At 40.9% G+C, this 18,175-nt stretch overlaps 1 protein-coding gene across 4 annotated transcripts in view; it reads right to left on the bottom strand.

The window, feature by feature from the left end:
- The window catches only part of ARHGEF3 (Rho guanine nucleotide exchange factor 3), a 493,464-nt gene that overhangs the window by 202,242 nt on the left and 273,047 nt on the right, over window positions 1–18,175 (bottom strand). For 2 of the 4 annotated variants that reach the window (XM_077452030.1, XM_077452033.1), the window contains 2 exons: window positions 12,575–12,643; window positions 1,174–1,293 (listed from right to left, as the gene is read on the bottom strand). In XM_077452030.1, the coding sequence (XP_077308156.1) occupies window positions 1,174–1,293; window positions 12,575–12,643 (189 nt within the window). The remainder of the gene's footprint in view (window positions 1–1,173; window positions 1,294–12,574; window positions 12,644–18,175) is intronic. The other 2 variants (XM_077452034.1, XM_077452035.1) reach the window with 1 other exon arrangement.

Below are 18,175 nucleotides of genomic sequence, written 5' to 3'. Positions count from 1 at the left end.
GACGGACACACACACAGGGATGGACGGACACACAGGGATGGACAGCCATGTCTCACCCTCGGCTTATACACGAGTCAATAAGTTTTCCAGTTTTTTGGGGGTAAATTGGGGGCCTCGGCTTATATTCGGGTCGGCCTATACTCGAGTATATACGGTATACATTCCTCTCAATTTAGGAAGAACTTTGCTAGTACCGATTATATACTCATATATATATATATATATATATATATATATATATATATATATATATATATTTCATTTCTATAGCACTGTTTTCCTTGGAGACTCAAAGCTCTTAGGAGGTGAGTTCACTCATTTGAAGCAAAATAACCTACAAGCATGTCTTTGGAGTGCGGAAGCAAACCCACACATGGGAAACAAGCAAAATCCATGCATATAGTGTCCTGGTTGGAAATCAAACCTACTGCTAACTACTAAGGCCTGCCATACACAGAGCAATTTTTTTTCCTGCAACCCAAAGAAATTTGCTTAATTTCCCCATCAACACAGACAGTGTTAATGAGGGAACCCCTCCTTCCAGGCCATTGTCTTCTCCCTGCAAGGGGGTGGGGGAATAAGGGGGGAAGCCGTCCCCACCAGGATAAGACAGTGATTATTGCTAGCGGCTATAGCAGCCATAATTGCAGGTAAAACTCAGCATGCTGGTTGTACCCAAGTTGATCGATCGACTTGGTACATTCAGCCTGCCTATACACTGTTCGAATTTACTAAGGTAAAGACAACTGGGCAAAAAATGAAGTATGCTAACCCAAAATAAGCAATCATCTTTCATTGGCTTGACTGCTCTAAATCTGAGGGTTGCTGCACTTTGCACATGATCATACCTCTTTAAAGCAGGAGCCCCCAAACTCTTCAGCTGATTGACCCCATCATTAAGTTTCAAACTGTTCATTGCCCCTCCCAAACATTTTTTTTTTATTCTTTATTTATATCCAATTTTTTTCATTACAGACTAAATACATGTATAAAAAGAAGAGGGGACAGATTCATACAAATAAGTTATATACAACACCAAAGAGAAAACCTAATACGCATAGACCCTCCCAAACATTTATTGTATGAAAATAATTTAAAGCCCTCTCCCCCAACACTGCAAGGGTTAGCTGCTTGCTATGTCTAGGGAATTTCAGAACAGGCTATATTACTAACCTTATACCCGACTCCAACGGGCTCCGGTGCACTCCTCCTTCGCTTGAAGCTCCGATCTATGGGCTGAGCCTTGGCATCATCGCGCACGCAGTTGGGGGCTGTTGCAGCACTGGAGGGAGCCTGCTGGAGCGAGGAGTAAGGTAAGTATTCTCTCCTTAACCTTCTGCCCCCAGACATGATGAGCAATTAACCCAGTGCAGTGCAGATGTAGGCTCATTGCAAAGGTGGATTTTTTTAATTGTTCATGGAGTTGAGCTTTAATTAATACAACTTCTTACTGTGAATAATAATAATATCAATAATAATACTTTTCTTGTGAATACGGTCAACACTTACTCTTGGTATCTGCAGCTACCATTATGGTTGGCAGCAATCAGTTCTTTGTCACCACTTCCATCACTATGGGTCTACTCACTGGTTCTCTATTTGAGTTCAAAGTGGATGTGCACATTGGCTTTCTCACATTCTGAATATGAGGTGGAATAGTATGCTCAGATCTCCCTTATGGAAAACAGATGGCAATATATTCCAGACAAAGGTCATTATCCTTCCCTCTCTACCCAAAACAAAAAAAAAATAGACTAACTGATAAAATAGACTTGAAGGGTAAGTAAAAACATAAAAAGGGGACAGGCAACCATACCAGATACATCCCACGAGTCTCACTTGCATCTGTGGATATTCATAAAGCTCTTGTCTCCTGCATGACAAAGAAACCCTATAGGTGTGAATGTATTGTACTCAATGTCACTCAGCTCTCCAGGGCATAAGGCTGTTGTGTCAAATTCCAGGTGACTTATGACCGTAGGCAAAAGAATGCAGAGAAACTATTTGATTAAGATCACTGTGTTTTGTAACCATTTACAAAGTGACATTTCTCACCATTAGTTAAAACGTCACAACATTTGTGTCCATAATCGTTCCAAAAGCCCAATGATGACCTGTATTGTGCCTTCAAACTTCCAGACAGGGCGGGCTCATCTGAAGTTTTGTTAAAGCGCACAATACAAGCAGGATAAACTCTAGAACTGTATAAAGCCCAGACACTGTTGGCTATAGAACCAGAGTTATGTTGTAAGGGTGAGGTGAGATACATGTGGGAGGAAGAGTTCCGGCAGGCAAGATCTGGATCTAGTGTCTTCTAATTAATCATATTTTCTATAGAAAACTTGTCTGTCTAGGAAGCCAAATTTCAAGAATGTGAAGAATAAAGTAAAGTATGGAGCAGCTGACCTTCCTAAAATACTAGATGCCTTGCTGTCACGCTCAACTGTTTTCCCCAATATTTTGAGTGATTGACCCAGAACAAGTATGCAGAGAAGATCTTATGACTTTTATCTGATTTCCCGATCTTTGCCTTTGAGTCAGTGCAGTAATTTCTAGTTTTTAAGAGGTCACCAATCAGACCCACTATATTTGTTTAATGACAGGTTTTACCTTAAAAAAAATATATATGTAGGAATTGTTTTTTTTAGCTTTATTTGAAGTAGGAAAGGGCTAGTACTAAAATAAGACAAGGTGTACAATTTAGTGTGGCTAAATTGAGCTGAATATTGGGTGTAGCTTAAATATAGCCTGAGCCTACATATTGTATAAACAACTAAAAAATGCCAGATATTAGTGTCCGTGGTAGGAAGAATTCCCTGGCATTGTTGGTCAATGGAAGGGAAAATAAATATGCATTTGTGTCAGTGTTGAGGGGACTGGTGCTCAGTAGGAGGTGAGGGGGCAACACCGATGCACTGAGGGTGGGGTGGGAGGGATTGGTGCTTAGCAGAGGGTGCAGGGTTGGGGTTGAGCTTTGTAGGTTGAGTGTAAGGCTGGAAGCAATAGTGCCCAGTGGAAGGTGGAGGAACAAAAGTGCAAAATAGTGAGTAAGTTGAGACTATAGTGCCCACAGAGAGGTTTAGAGAAACAATGTTACCCAGCAGGGGGTTGGGAGAAACAATAAGCCCGTGAGAAAGAACAAAAGTGTCCAGCAATGGGTGGGAAACAGCAATGGTGGTGAAGGGGGGGGGGGGCGGATGATTCAATAGTGCCGAAAGGGGAATGGAAGGGAACAGCAGTGCCCGGAGAGGGGTGGAGGTAAACAATGGTTACCATCAAATCCACACTGAAAGCCAGCAACACAGTACTTTACAATAACTATAGGCTTTATTCAACAGATGAGTGGAATACAGTCACATAACATCAATGCCTTTCTGCCTAAAATGTGTCATGTACCATGTTGCTGGATTTCCGCGTGGATTTGATGTTGTCAAGGCTTCAGCAACCTGCACCCGAGCACCAGTTATCCAGCTGATTCAACTATATGGCAGCTGTAGCAATGCACACTTCATTCATCAATAAATAATGGTGAGCCAGCAGGGGGTAGGGAGAAACAATAGTTTCCCAGCAGGGGTAATAATGCCCAGTGGGGAGTATATGAAAACAATATTGCTCAGTGGAGGATAGGGGAGATCAATAGTGTCCAGTAGATGGCAGGACAGATAATTGGCACCCAATGGGGTTGGGGAGGAACAAGGGTACCCAACAAGGGTGAGAGGGACAACAGTCCCAGCGGGGAGTGTGAGAGAACAAGAGTACCCAGTAGGAAGGTGGGGAAGAACAAAAGTGCCCAGTGGGAAGTGGGAAGGAACAATAGTGAACAGGTGAGGGTAAACATTGGTGGGCAACACTTACTTTGCACAGAAGTCTATGTCCTGGGCTGTTGCTCTTGCCTTCCTCCTCTTGCTGCTAGGTCTATGCAGACTCTGTCGGCCAGGGGAGCACTTCATTGCACAAAGTCTGCACAGAGATGAAGCTGGATGCTGGATCAAGCTCTCCAGCATTTGGCTCCAGGGCACAAAGTTCAGACTACAGACAGTTCTGTGGGACTTTCCACAGGGACAGTCCGGTGGAATTTGGCGCAGTCTGGGCATGTATAAAAGAGAAGCTTTTCTCATTTTGTTCCTATCATTTGCTGATGCATCCCTGAGACAGGAAGTGAAGGGACATCTCTATAAGGGGCTGCAGACAGAGATTTCTATCATCCCCCTGCTCTATTAGCTTTACATACCAGCTCTAGCTAAAATGTTTTAGTTTAGTTTTTATGCCATCTGTACATCTACTGGCAGATTTCTCCTAACTTCCTGTCAAGACGCAGTGACACATGCACACCCCTTTTCTTGTGCAGGCATCACAAGCACAGGAGTGAGGGAAAAAACTCTCCAAAAGGGTCAAAGCATAGATAAAAACCTGAAAGAAGTTGAAGCTTTCCCCACTTTATTCCAAAAAATTGGCTACAGTAACAACTTTTCCAACTGGCATTACACTTCTTTAGTCCAAAATTTTATCTCCGAATTATTTCAATTATTTATATCAAGAACAAGTGAAACAATTCAGGAAATAGCCTGAGGTGAATGCTATGCCATTTAAATTTACTGAACACTATGTAAGGGCAAAATGTTCTGTTTTTTTTTAAGAAAAGGTACCGGGGCCTTGGGCTATCCAGTTGTCTAGTGACACACTGTGCAATTTGCATTTACAACCAATTTTTTTCCATGTACACATTTTTTTTCAACATGAAAATATGGTTTAAAGATATTTACAATGACAAATTGACAGATAAGATATTCCGGGCATGCATGAATAATTCTTGGACAGCGATAAAGTTTTATACATCAACGTTTATCAGTTTCATTATATTATATACCCTCCATAGATGTTTGCTAAATATCCCTTGGGCCTTATCATTTTCTATAAAGCACTTCTATAATTTTCTGAATTTACCACCAGTATCAAATGTATATTCATATGTCTAAGAGACTAGGTTTTTCTGAAAGAAAAAACATCATCTGTTTGAAAAATAATAAAAAAAAATGTTTCTTTTAAGCATATTTTACTGAACTTTCAGAAGTGAAGGCTATAGGTACATGTAGCGCTAGCTGAGATCTTGTAATACATAGTATGTACATACTGCATGTATTGTCAATAATCTCAATTTTGTCCCAATTAGCCATTTTCCCTCCTTGGTGTCATGTGACTGATTAGTGTTACAAGGTCTCAGATGTGAATGGGGAGCAGGTGTGTTAAATTTGGTGTTATCGCTCTCACGCTGGTCACTGGAAGTTCAACATGGCACCTCATGGCAAAGAACTCTCTGAGAATCTGAAAAAAAGAATTGTTGCTCTACATAAATATGGCCTAGGCTATAAAAGATTGCTTTTGGGAAGTAGACGTATGAGTGCTGCCAGCATTGCTGCAGAGGTTGAAGGGGTGGGGGGGGGGGGGGTCAGCCGGTCATTGCTCAGAAAATACTCCTCTAAAGATGATGAACAAGAAAGCCCACAAACAGTGAAGACAAGCAAACTAAGCACATGGATTACTGGAACCCTGTCCTGTAGTCTGATGAGATCAAGATACATTTATTTGGTTCAGATGGTGTCAAGCGTGTGGCGTTAACCAGGTGAGGAGTACAAAGACAAGTGTGTCTTGCCTACAGTCAAGCATGGTGGTGGGAGTGTCATGGTCTGGGGCTGCATGAGTGCTGCCGTCACTGGGGAGCTACAGTTCATTGAGGGAACCATGAATGCCAACATGTACTGTGACATACAGAAGCAGAGCATGATCCCCTCCCTTCGGAGGGCAGTATTCCAACATCATAACGACACCAAACACACCTCCAAGATGACCACTACCTTGCTAAAGAAGCTGAGGGTAAAGGTTATGGACTAGCTAAGCATGTCTCCAGACCTAAACCCCACTGAGCATCCTTGGGGCATCCTCAAATGGAAAGTGGAGGAGCGCAAGGTCTCTAACATCCACCAGCTCCGTGATGTCATCATGGAGGAGTGGAAGAGGACTCCAGTGGCAACCTGTGAAACTCTGGTGAATTACATGCCCAAGAGGGTTAAGGCAGTGCTGGAAAATAATGGTAGCCACACAAAATATTGACACTTTGGGCCAAATTTGGACATTTTCACTTAGGGGTGTACTCACTTTTGTTGCCAGAATTTAGACATTAATGGCTGCGTGTCGAGTTATTTTGAGGGGACAGCAACTTTACACTGTTATTCAAGCAGTATACTCACTACTTTACATTGTAGCAAAGTGTAATTTCTTCAGTGTTGTCACATGAAAAGATATAATAAAATATTTACAAAAATGTGATGGGTGTAGTCACTTTTGTGAGATACTGTATATAAAAAAATTATAAATATCTTCCTTCTCTGGTTTTATATGTGACCATATGACTCCTGTTCTCAGCTGCATTAGCAGCTTAGCAAGGTGAGAGTGGAAAAACAGCAGTACACTGATCATCAGTGCCTGACCTCACAACCCACTTCTGGAAGATTGGTCAAACATTCCCATAGACACACTCCTAATCCTTGTGGACAGCCTTCCCAGAAGAGTTGAAGCTGTTATAGCTGCAAAAGGTGGGCCAACTCAATATTGAACCCTATGGACTAAGACTGGGATGCCGTTAAAGTTCATGTGCGTGTAAAGGCAGATGTCCCAAAACTTTTGAAAATATAATGTAGGTGGACAATTCTGGTAACACAAATTTACATGCCAATGGGTTGATTTACTAAAGGCAACTAGATTTTTTACACTGCAAGGGAATTTTCCTTAGAACTTAAGCCCCATACAAACTATTTTATTTTCTGTAGATTTTTGTCTTCAGATTTACCAAAACCATATAATATCAGGTTAAACCTTAAGAGCTGCAGTTTGTATGCAATCAGGCAGACCCTTGCACTACATGGTTTTGGTAAATCTGAAGACAAAAATCTGCAGAAAATCTAATAATGTGTATGGGGTCTTAGTAAGTGAGGTGAATTTAGCTAAATTTTTATCTTCCAATCATGTGCAACCAAAAATACAGCTTTTTTTTTTATATTTCCCCTGCACATGACTGTGTATTCTTTGCAAAGTGAAACCTCTCCACCTTCACTAAGCTCTGCAGAAAGTCCCCTTGCAAAGTTCAACTTCCCTTACAAAGTGCACAGTCTATTTACCTTTAGTAAATCAACCCCCAAGATTTCCTCTGTAAATTGTTTGAATTGTATGGATGAGACACAATGTCTCCCCCATGTATGCAACCTCCGGTCATCTCAGCCAACTGTCCATTGTCTCCTAACATAAAGCTACAACATCTGTCATAATGTCATATTTCAAAGCATTGATTGGCTGTAAAAACATCTTGCTAATGATGTTTCCAGATCATCTTTGAAACCTCTGAGCTTTCTCCCTCTCTATGTGAACCTGAAATATACAAAATCAGGATGACACAAATGATACAGTTTTGTACTCGTGACATCCCCGAAGTTTGTAAAAATAATCATTTGTGAGCCGAGATGGAAAAACATCCTGAGATTTGTCGGTTAGAGGAAAGCAAAATACGTTAGTATTTTCGTCGTTAGTATGTGTAACACAGGTTTTTAAAGATGTCTTTAACCACTTCCCACCAGGCCAATGTACATATACGGCCGGGTGGGTGCTCTCTCCTTCAGAGTGGACATTCAAGAACGTCCTTCAGAAGGAGGGAGATCGCGCGCGTGCCCACACAGCGGCGTGATCCCGACGCGCTCGTGTTACCCGGACACAGCGCATCTCCAATCGGATCCGATGTGATTGGCCCTCCTGATCAAATGACGGCCGTGTCCAATCACAGCCATCATGTGATTTAAACACAGAGCCAGTTGCTAGCTAGGCACTCCTCACACGGAAGTTGTCGGTGAGGAGAGCAGATCGCTGAAGCCGGCTGGTGATCAGTGAGTATGAGCTGTTTTTAACAGCTTTTTACTCACTGATCACCAACCTAGTTTAAATACATGTAAAACACACAGTGTAAACACACAGTGTAAACACACATGTCCCCACACAATATTCCCAAAACACACGTCCCCAAAACACATGTCCCCAAATAATAAAAACACATGTCCCCCACATATGTCCCACTAAAATCACATGTCCCAATGATTATCTGCACACATATGTCCGTGATCACCTGTACACATCTGTACATGATCATTTGCGTACATATGTCCGTGATCACACAAACCAATTATTATACACTTAACAGAATTTTTTACCAAAAACATGTAGCATAATACATTTTGGCTTAAATTTATGACAAAATTCGATTTTAGTTGATTTCTTTTAAAATAGAAAGAAGAAAATGTTTTTTTTTTTCAAAATTCCGGCTCTTTTTTCGCTTATCACTAAAAATTCAAAACAGAGTCGTGAATAAAGACCACCAAAATAAAGCTCTATTTGTGCAAAAAAATGATAAAAATTTTAATGGGTACAGCGTAGCAAGACCACGCAATTGTCATTGAAAATGCGAGAGCGCTGAAAGCTGAAAAATGGTCTGGGAAGGAAAGGGGTGAAAGTGCCCGGTACTGAAGTGGTTAAAGCTAATATGAAGATTCTACAGTATGTAATGTAAAATTGTAGGCTCCTTTTTCATTTTTAACTTAACTGCTGTTGCATAAAGAGTTAAATACCTTATGTTAGCAGCATGCTAGAGAGTTGGACCTCTGCTCATCACAGATCACAGTGGTCAAGGCCTCTATCGGTCTGACATACCCAATGCCCAGTGCTCCCATCAAGAGTGTACACCCAGCTTATAATCTGCACATGTAAGACAGTGCAACGCTAAAGGGCAACATTAAAATATATAACAAGTACAATACAGTATGTCATACAGTGCATATGAATCATACAATAGTGATAAATGTAAAGTGCAAATGTGCAAATTCCAATGGCAGAAACCAATAGGAAAGTAAAGTCACTGGGTGATAAGGTGAGTTTGGATAGAGGTAAAATGATGACCAAATGTATGAAAACAGTCCGCAGTTGAGGAAAGAACTCTGAAATGGAGTGTATTCAGAAGTAAAAGCAAATGGAATAGCCACAACAGCAAAAAAGAACACCAGGGATGGTGCGCCCTCCACCCAGGGTAGGGGGTAAACACTCTTACTAGACATTGTCGACTTGCATGCCAGCGGCAGTGGGTCAATCATGGTAATTTCACCCATATTTTCACTAATCTGCACATAACTGATTATTCAAAGTGAACACATCAGTGTTAGTGCTTGATGAAGATGTTTTTTAAGCCATCAAAGAAATGCCATAAGTTGCACAATTTATATATTTTTTAGGCAGCTATAGGTTTAACTGTGTCCGTTTATTTGACTGCAGATATGAGGATATACTAAACCTATGATGCATTGAAGGAAAGAATCTGTAGGCAGTAGAATACAAGGAACAGTATACTACAGCAGAGCTGCTAAATTGAGATTTCTATTGGACAGGAACATTCTTTACAGCTCAGCTTTATGTGATGCTTTCATTCCAACTATTTTACAGTCAAACACTACAGAAGACTCTCTCCATGACAAACAAATTCAAATTGATATAATTTGAAGCTTGTGGATTCTGTTTATGGATACTAAGAACTTCCAGCCATTTTGTTTGTTGACCCTTCCTAAAGTCTTCCAATTTACCTATTAAACAAATTGAGTGGCCTCTATTGTGCCCCCCCCGACTTTCATCCTCTGTCTCACCCCCACCCCTTTTTTTTCTGTTACAATCGTTTTTATTACATCTTTATTTCCAATTAAAAGAAGGGAATACAAAGCATAACAACAATATGATTCTTACATAACGCTGCACACACAGTAAAGTAGGTGCACAAGAAACAAAAACTGTACATCGGAGTCCATCAGTATGGTCCCCTCTTTTTTAATTACTTCCCTTTCCTTTCCTCCTATCCCCCTTATCCTCTATTTCTTTCTTTTTTTTTTCTTTTTTTTTTTTATTGTAGAGTTCCAAAAAGAGAAACCATTGTACAAGTAACATATTATAGAAATAATATATTCATGAAGAAGACGCTCACTTGCACTTATATACAAATAAAAAAATAAAAAATAAAAATAAAATAAATCTAATAGTGTATTCTAAAGAAAAATAAATAATGTCAAGTACAAAATAACGATGCTGTAAATGGTAAGTGTATAGAACGCAAGGTCTTATGCTCTATTTCAAACACACTTTGCCCGTTCTTGCAGTGCTACAGATCATTACAAAAAGCCTAAAACCCGCTACCTATGTGTATACTTTCTAAAATGTGACCCATTTATATTTCTTCCTTTTAAATGCAAAAATTGTTCTTTTGGTTGTAAGTCATGTACTGTATATAGAGAGGGTATATTCTTTTCATCACTGTATATTTTGTATTGTGGAATACTGTAATTGTCTTAGCTTCCTGTATATCTTGATTAAAATCTTTTCAGCTAAGATTGCAACCAAGTTAAAAAAAATGCACATGACTCATTGATCTATATACTGTACTAGTACGCTGGTATGGTGCAAACTATATTATATGAAAAAAAATTGTTGAGAAGCAATTTGCATTAAAAAAGAAGTATAATTTACACTGCTCACTAAGCATTATAGAATACAGTAAGTGCACTCTAATAATATATTAGTTTTATAAAGTTCCTTTGTATATAACTGGGCCCTACCCACTCCAAGTTGCTTATGGTAGCCTGCCCAGTCTTCGTGCAGAACTATTATAATAGTACTATAATCCAAAAAGCATTTAAAAAGCAGTTGAAGTGCTACATCCTACATTCAGCACTTGTTTGTGCTGTGCTTACATTCTTAAGCCTCACACACAATCGACTTTGTACAAACTTTCCCGTGGATTTTTGTACAAAGGGTGTTGGCCGTGAACTTGTATTGCATACACGAGGCAGGACTTTTTCAGCCAACTTACAACAAATCACGTGTTTTTTCTGCTCTTTACTGCCACCCTTTGGTCAACTTTTGTATTGTTGTCTGATCTTTTGCATTGGTTCTGAGCATGTGTGTTTGTACTTTGTACAAAAGTCCTATGGTTTTCTGTACACACGATCAGACTTTGCTTCATCTGACTTTTGTTGCCGGAAAGTTTGTCTGTTCGCACAGCCAACAAAAGTCCAAAGAAAACGAAAAAGTTTGTCCGATGGAGCGTACACAAGGTCGGATGTTGCCTTAAAAAAGCTAATTTGCATGTTTGTTGTCAAAAAGTCTGATCGTGTGTATGGGCCTTTAGGCCTCTACATTACTGAAGAACACAGTAGATAATTTTGGGGCCAGGAATCATAATTATGAGCCTACAGAAACATTTTAGGGGAGGGACTTAAAAGGCAAGGTCTAACACGACATGGAAATGTAGGTACTTTGCATGGCATTTAGCTGCGACAGGAAGGTTTAGGAGGCTACTGATGGACAAAGCCCATTGTTCAACCTGAAAACCTCTAGATTTTTTTTAGGTGTCTGTTGCCTAGCTTGTATCCTATGGTGTCCATATTTTTATGCAGTTGAAGCGTACGAAAATGTGGAAATGATAACTCTAGCCAGGACAAAAAATACATGGAATCCATATTATCTAAACCAATGGTTTTGCTTTCAGTAACAAGCATTTACCAAAAATATGCAATCATTATAGGTCCCCCTTTGTTGGGGCCGTGTTACACCGCAATATCAATTTCCCATCTAAATTTTTTTCTAATGGCCATGTCTAGTATATATGCCAAATGGGGCAACCAAACCCAGAAAAAATAGGCATAGTTAAAGAAGAATCCATAAATACTTACTGAATTACTAAAAGCTGTGTTGACTGAAAGAGGACCAACACTGTGGAAACTATGCCCAAAAAAAGGGCAACGGACTAGTCACCAGTATTACACAAGGTCTCCCTGCAGCTGATCTAATTTACTAATTTGCCTTGTTCTGCACAATGTTTCTGGGAGGAGACAGCCATCTTGGTAGAGGTATAGGATTGTGTTTCCTTATATCAGAGCTGCCCCAATGATAACTAATAATCTAATAACTGGTGGGGAAAACTGGACAGGAACAGGAAGCACCGATTGCTGCCCCAAAGATGCAGCAGGAAGTCAGAGGAAGTGAACTTTTAGACAGTTGTCCCTGGAACAGGTTTGCCCATCCAAACACTTCGCCTTACCCTTTGTTCTGGGGATAACTCTAAAATTTTGTATTTTCCATCACGTTAATCCTTGGTGACAATGGTTAGCCACCAGTTATATTGAAGGGTGAGCCCCTCCCCCCCCCCCCCCCAAAACAAGGACACAGATCGATATTAACATTTTGCTGAGAGTCCAACCCCTCCTCAATATATCCAAAACGAGAAAGAAAAAAAAAGATTTTGCCTTAAGATACATTGAATCAACATCATATCAGTATTCAGTAAGTCTGTATGAATTATTCTGTACCTGAGTATTTTTGCAATAAAACATTTTTGGCAATAATTTTGTACAACTGTATCTACAAAATCACAACTACATTCAAGTAACATCATATTACTGCTATCAGTTTTCTTTGAGACCAGATTTAATATTACTTTACTCACGTTGTTCCTATCAAGGCTGCACACACTGATGGCATCATCCTGGTCCTGGGAACTCTGCTTCCTTTTCCTCTGCAAAACAAACACAGAAAATACGTTTACAAATTGTCCCACAAAAGATGAGGAATCTGTTCAAAGGACCAAAGCTGGATCAGCAGGTGAATCAGATGAAAACATCACCCTAGAATTCTGATGAATTGGGAGAATGTAGCTACATTTCACATTAATAATTATGCTACTAAAACTAGTGTGTAAATTGCCTCCAGCATTGTTCCTGTTTCTTCTTGCCTGAGGCTGCCATTTTGCTGAAGCCCAGAGCCTCTGAACAGGCAACACAATGGGGTTGATTTACTAAAGGCAAAAAGAATGTGCATTCTGCAGTGCGATTTTTTTTTTTGCATTTTGGGTTTATATACACCTTGATTTTATGATTGGGACACTATCTGTATATACTTATATGTATTTGTATATGGTGCGATAATTACATTCTGGTGCGACTTTGGTGCGATTTTTATAACTTTTTTGTTTTTTGGTGCGATTCTTTGCATTTTTATTTGGATTTGTTTTTTGGGCTCACTCACATCCTGTATCTTGGGTTTGGACACTATACGCATTGCTACAAGTAGAGGATCACTATACTATCATAATATTCATGTTTGGATGTTTTATACACTAATTTGTAAGCCATTATATTTTTGGTGATAACCTCTCCTGTGTAGGATTGATGTCCACACCTAGAGGGTTTTAGTACTCACCTACTGGGGTTGGTGAGGCGTGACAATTATTACACCATCACCTTTATGGTAACTGTTTTGTTATAATTTATTCCACAATAATACTGTGTCTTTTAATACTTAGTCACTATAGAGTGATTTGGTAGAGCACTATTTGATATATAGGTAGCGCTACTCGCCCCTTCACATCTTTCTTTCTATATCCTAGAGCCCTCTTATGGGTTTTTTTTTGGGGGAGGCTGCAACCTTCACACACGTCCTAAGCGCAGACTTTCCTAATTCATTTGTTTACATGATAGAGTATGGCTCGCATCATTGGTAGCAGTGGGAATGTGCACACGATCGCGTTCAGAACCATGTGCTTGCCGCATGGTTTTGCACACGACCATCTGCACGCGTCACTACTGCAATTCTATTTAAATATATACATGTGTGTGCGATTGGTTCTTTTGAAAGTATACAAGTGTCTGATTGGCTGATTCTGACAGTATCATTCACTTTGTTCATTCACGTTGACAGTATAAATAAAGAAAAAAGCATTCAAGGCAGGATTTTGCTGACCTCAATGTGATACCAGTGTCTGTTTGTGTTACTGAGAGACATACAAAGCACGCTTTCCTGGCATTATAAAAGAGAGCTGTTTGTGCTTTTAAAAAATGATATGCTTATAGGGAGAAGCTTAGAATTTCCCTGACAGTACAGACTCCCCTCCAGTACGGACCTCTATTCCAATACAGATCCCCCCTCACCGCCAGTACAAACCTCTTCCTTTCCCACTAGTAAACCCCCCCCCCCCCCCCAAGTACACAGCCTCCCCCTCCAGTACATACCTCCTTCCTCCCCTCCAGTACAGACATCCTCCCTTCAATAGAAAGTCCCCCTCCAGTACAGACCCCTTCCATCTACACCAGTACTAAATCCCCCTGCAGAATAAACCTTCCTTCCCCACCAGTACAGACACCCCCCTTCCAGTACAGATCTGCTCTCTCCCTAATAGTACAGACCCCCTTAAAGTACAAATCTCCTCCTTCCCCTCCAGTATACCCTCCCCCAGTACAGACGCCTTTGCTCCCTACCAGTACAGGCCCCTCCCTTACCCTTCAGTACAGAACCATAACTCCCAACTGTCCCTGATTTCGAGGGACTGTTCCTCATTCGGAAAACAAAGTCCCACAGTGCCTCTTTCCCACTCTCTTGTTCCTCATTTTGGTGTGATCTATATAGTTGTATATAAAACGCACTACTTATCTATCAAAATATGTTTTGCTGTGCTAAACCTTCATCCAATTTATAAATTGCTGCCTTCGTAAATTTCAAAAGCCAATATAAAGTAATAGTAGTGGCAAACATTTTTATTTTATTTTTTTGAAAAAGCCTATGGCGTGCAAAACACACCCAAAAACTTCCACCCGGTGCCAAAAAAAGTGCACACACATAAAGAGTGACACACAAAAACATGCAACGGGTGTCTACTGTCCTCCACAAGGAAGGACCTTACCCTGATCCCCCGGGGCGTTAGGCTCCAGACAGGGACTGAGGTACCAATACATGGCCCATCTAGCCGAAGCCAGACGACCGCCTTTCTCCGGAAGGTCTGCCGAAACAGACCCACCCAGGTACTAGGGTAGGGGCTCCCCCGAAGGGAGACCCCCCCCCAAAGAGAGGGCAAACCAAGCCAGAAGGCCTATGTCCACCCTCCCACAAGACTTTCAGGGTTGGCCCGAGGACCGACACCCTATTCATCAAGCGTGCAGTGACAACATAAAACGTGACACACAACAATCAAAAAAATAAATAAATAAAGTGGGGAAGGGATAGTGAAGAAGGAGAGTGAAAAGGTGGCCATTGTGTAATACAATGACCAGGCCCTCCGGCCCTCCGGTAGTGGCAAATATTAGCACTTGTGGGTTTAACCAATCATCTATTTTTGCTAATAGATGTCCCTCATTCTCATCTCCCACCTCTCTAGTGCAGTCCTCCTCCCTCTAGTAGAGAGCTCCCTCCACCATTAAAGACCTCCTCCTTTCCCACCTTTAAGTTCTGTCGGCTGTAGTCGAGGAATAGCTTCACTCAGCTTGTCAAATGAATGTGCTGCAGGGGGATAGGCATATGAATGAGCTACTAAAGTTCATTCTTATGCAAATCATATGGTCAACCCATTCATACATTTGGTCAACCCATTCATACATTTGGTCAATCGTATGCAAATCCAATTTGCATATAAAGGGGCTCTGTGCAAAGTGTACAGAGACAGAGCAGAGCGAGGAACAGTCCGACACGATCCAGGATTGTTCGGAGGTTTGGTTGTTGTAATAAACAATTTGTTTTGGTAGATCTAAAGGTGAAACTTTTTTTTTCCATTTAGGATACCTCAAGGGAGGGTTTTAAATACTGTCATCTGTATCCCATTGGGGAGATTTCCCTTTACTTCCAGTCCCATAAAAATCCCTAGAAAATGAGGGAGTCCCTTATTGTCACCAGGATAACCACGTCCCCATTCAAAGATTTCCACACTATTTCTGTTCTGGTGACAATCCAAAATTTGGGATTTTCTTCCACTTTTACTCTTGGTGATAAAGGCAGGGCTTTTTTTCAGCGGGAGGAACGCAGCGCTGACACCTCCAGCACTGAGTGTATGTAACGGCAAGGGGTACTGGGGTGTGCAGGAGGACCTATGGATGCTGGAGGATCTATTTTCACTGGGGGGATCTATTGTTGCTGGTGGTCTATTGTTGTCAGGGAAGTTTATTTTTGCTGGTGGGTGATCTATTGTTTCTTCTGAGTTATCTATTGCTTCTGGGAGGTCATTTGTTGCCAGGAGAGATCTATAGTTGAGGGAGAGCCTACTCTGACTGCTGGAGAGTCTATTGATACTGGGGTGCATATATGGGGCATTTTGTTGTGGGGGGTCTATTGTTGTTGGGGAGAATTTATTGTTCCTTGGGGGAACTATTGTTGCAGGGGGTCTTTTTTTTTGGGGGGGGGGGGTCTATTGTTGCTGATTGCAAGGGATTTTACAGGTTTTTATTAAATTGATGCATAGGAGGCTTTATTGTTGCTGCTTTTCTTGTTATCATTAACAAATTCCATAAAAATTACTGGGAAGTGGTAGGGAGTAAAACCACAGGACGGTGCTAGGAGGTGGGTAGGGGCAGAGACAAAGGGTGACTCAGAAGGGGGGAGTACCTGTACCTAGTCTCTAAGAAAAAAAGCCCCCTGGATAAAAGTAAACTGTAGATAGCAGTAAAAAACTGACAGGTGTTCTAACCCTTCTCCCCTCTATTAAAAAAGGGAAAAAATAAGTTTTCCATTTAGTACTACAGTACTTTGACTGTAATAGGTCTGGGTGTGGTTCCCTTTTATAAGCACAATTTGAATTAAATTACATTACAGAAATCAGCATACAACTATTCGCGTACACTCGCAAAAAATGTAATTATTTAGAACCACATTTATTGAAGCTGACACATGAATGGCGGTAACTGTCAGTCAACAGACACTAGCGGCATGTGCTATGCAGTTTGGCTTATATGTTCTACATAGTTTACATTCTGAATGTTGGGAGTGTCTATAGCCAGTTTACTGAGACCAGGTTCTCCAGCATCTCTAAAGAACATACAGTACTGCTATACTTCAAGCAAACATTGGTAGGTGTAAAACAGCTGATTACAGTAAACAAGGTACCTGCTCTTCAGTACAGTGGCAAGGATAGACTTTTTAATCTTGCACACCTTTTGTTTTGATACACTTGGAATGTATGTAGCTAAAGCCATAGGAGGATGTTTTTTTTATTTTTTGTTTTTTTTAGCCAGCCAGGCATGAAAGAATACTCCGCTCTGCACTATTGTATTCTGACGGCTGTTAGAATACACTGATCAGTGCTGCAGCCAACTGGCTGCAGCGCTGATAGAACTGAAATTTTCATGCAATCGCGTTTGTGAGAAGTCATTTATTATTTCATGAGAATTTCAATACTTTGAAATGACCAGCTTAAAGTGGTTGTAAAAAGTCACTGATCACAAATCCTGGAATTGTTACAGCAAGATAAACAGTGCAGTGTATGTTTTTGAAAAAAATTAAGCAGCTAAATACCTTATTTTACACTGCTGCTGTGCGATCATATGACTTCCTGGCACTCTCCTTCCCCGATCTGAGCACTACAGTGGGAGAGGCTGAGATTCCCCTCTGACATCAGCTGGGAGGAGAGAAGGTGAGCGGTGGGAGGTCACGTGATCACACAGCGGCACTCTGCATTTTTTAAAAACACAGATACTGCACTGTATACCTTGCTGTAACAGAGGGGATTTCAGGATATGTGATAAGCAACTTTACAGTCACAGTGGAATAGCGGCAGGTGGGGCGGGGAGAATAAGGCTGATACACAGACACCAGAGCTGACAGGCAGGGAGGGAGGGGGAGAGGCAGAGACTGTGGGATGATGGAGGCATTTAAACTGACCATGGTATCATGGTTTAGCAGCCATGATTACCGTGGTCAGCACACTAAGGCTTAATGTACATGGGACATTTTTACAACCTCTCCTGAACGATTTTACTTGACAGATCGTAACCCACGTTTAAAACGTCCGTTTTGCCATGTTTACATGCCGAGTCTAGTGGGGTTTTGCAGTGTTTGCATTTAGAGGTGTTTGAAAATAAAACATTCGTTTTTTCAAAAAAGCCAAAAATGATAAACGCCTGTAAATGAAATGCGGCTAAATGCGAGTTACTGCGTTTAGAAGCATTTGGAGCTTGAAATTCCTCTAAACTCGCAGTCTGAACTAATTTTTTTGCTTTAAAAAAAAGGCCTCTAAACTCAACTGCCTAGAAACAACTATAAACTCCCCTGTGTACATGTACATAGTTGGCAA

The sequence above is a fragment of the Lithobates pipiens genome, unplaced genomic scaffold (genome assembly GCF_037356315.1).
Source record: "Lithobates pipiens isolate NorthernLeopardFrog02 unplaced genomic scaffold, aLitPip1_a1.2 Scaffold_23, whole genome shotgun sequence".
NCBI classification, from domain to species: domain Eukaryota; kingdom Metazoa; phylum Chordata; class Amphibia; order Anura; family Ranidae; genus Lithobates; species Lithobates pipiens.
The sequence above is the reverse complement of the archived record's forward strand: the minus strand, read 5'-3'. Positions and strand labels throughout refer to the sequence as shown.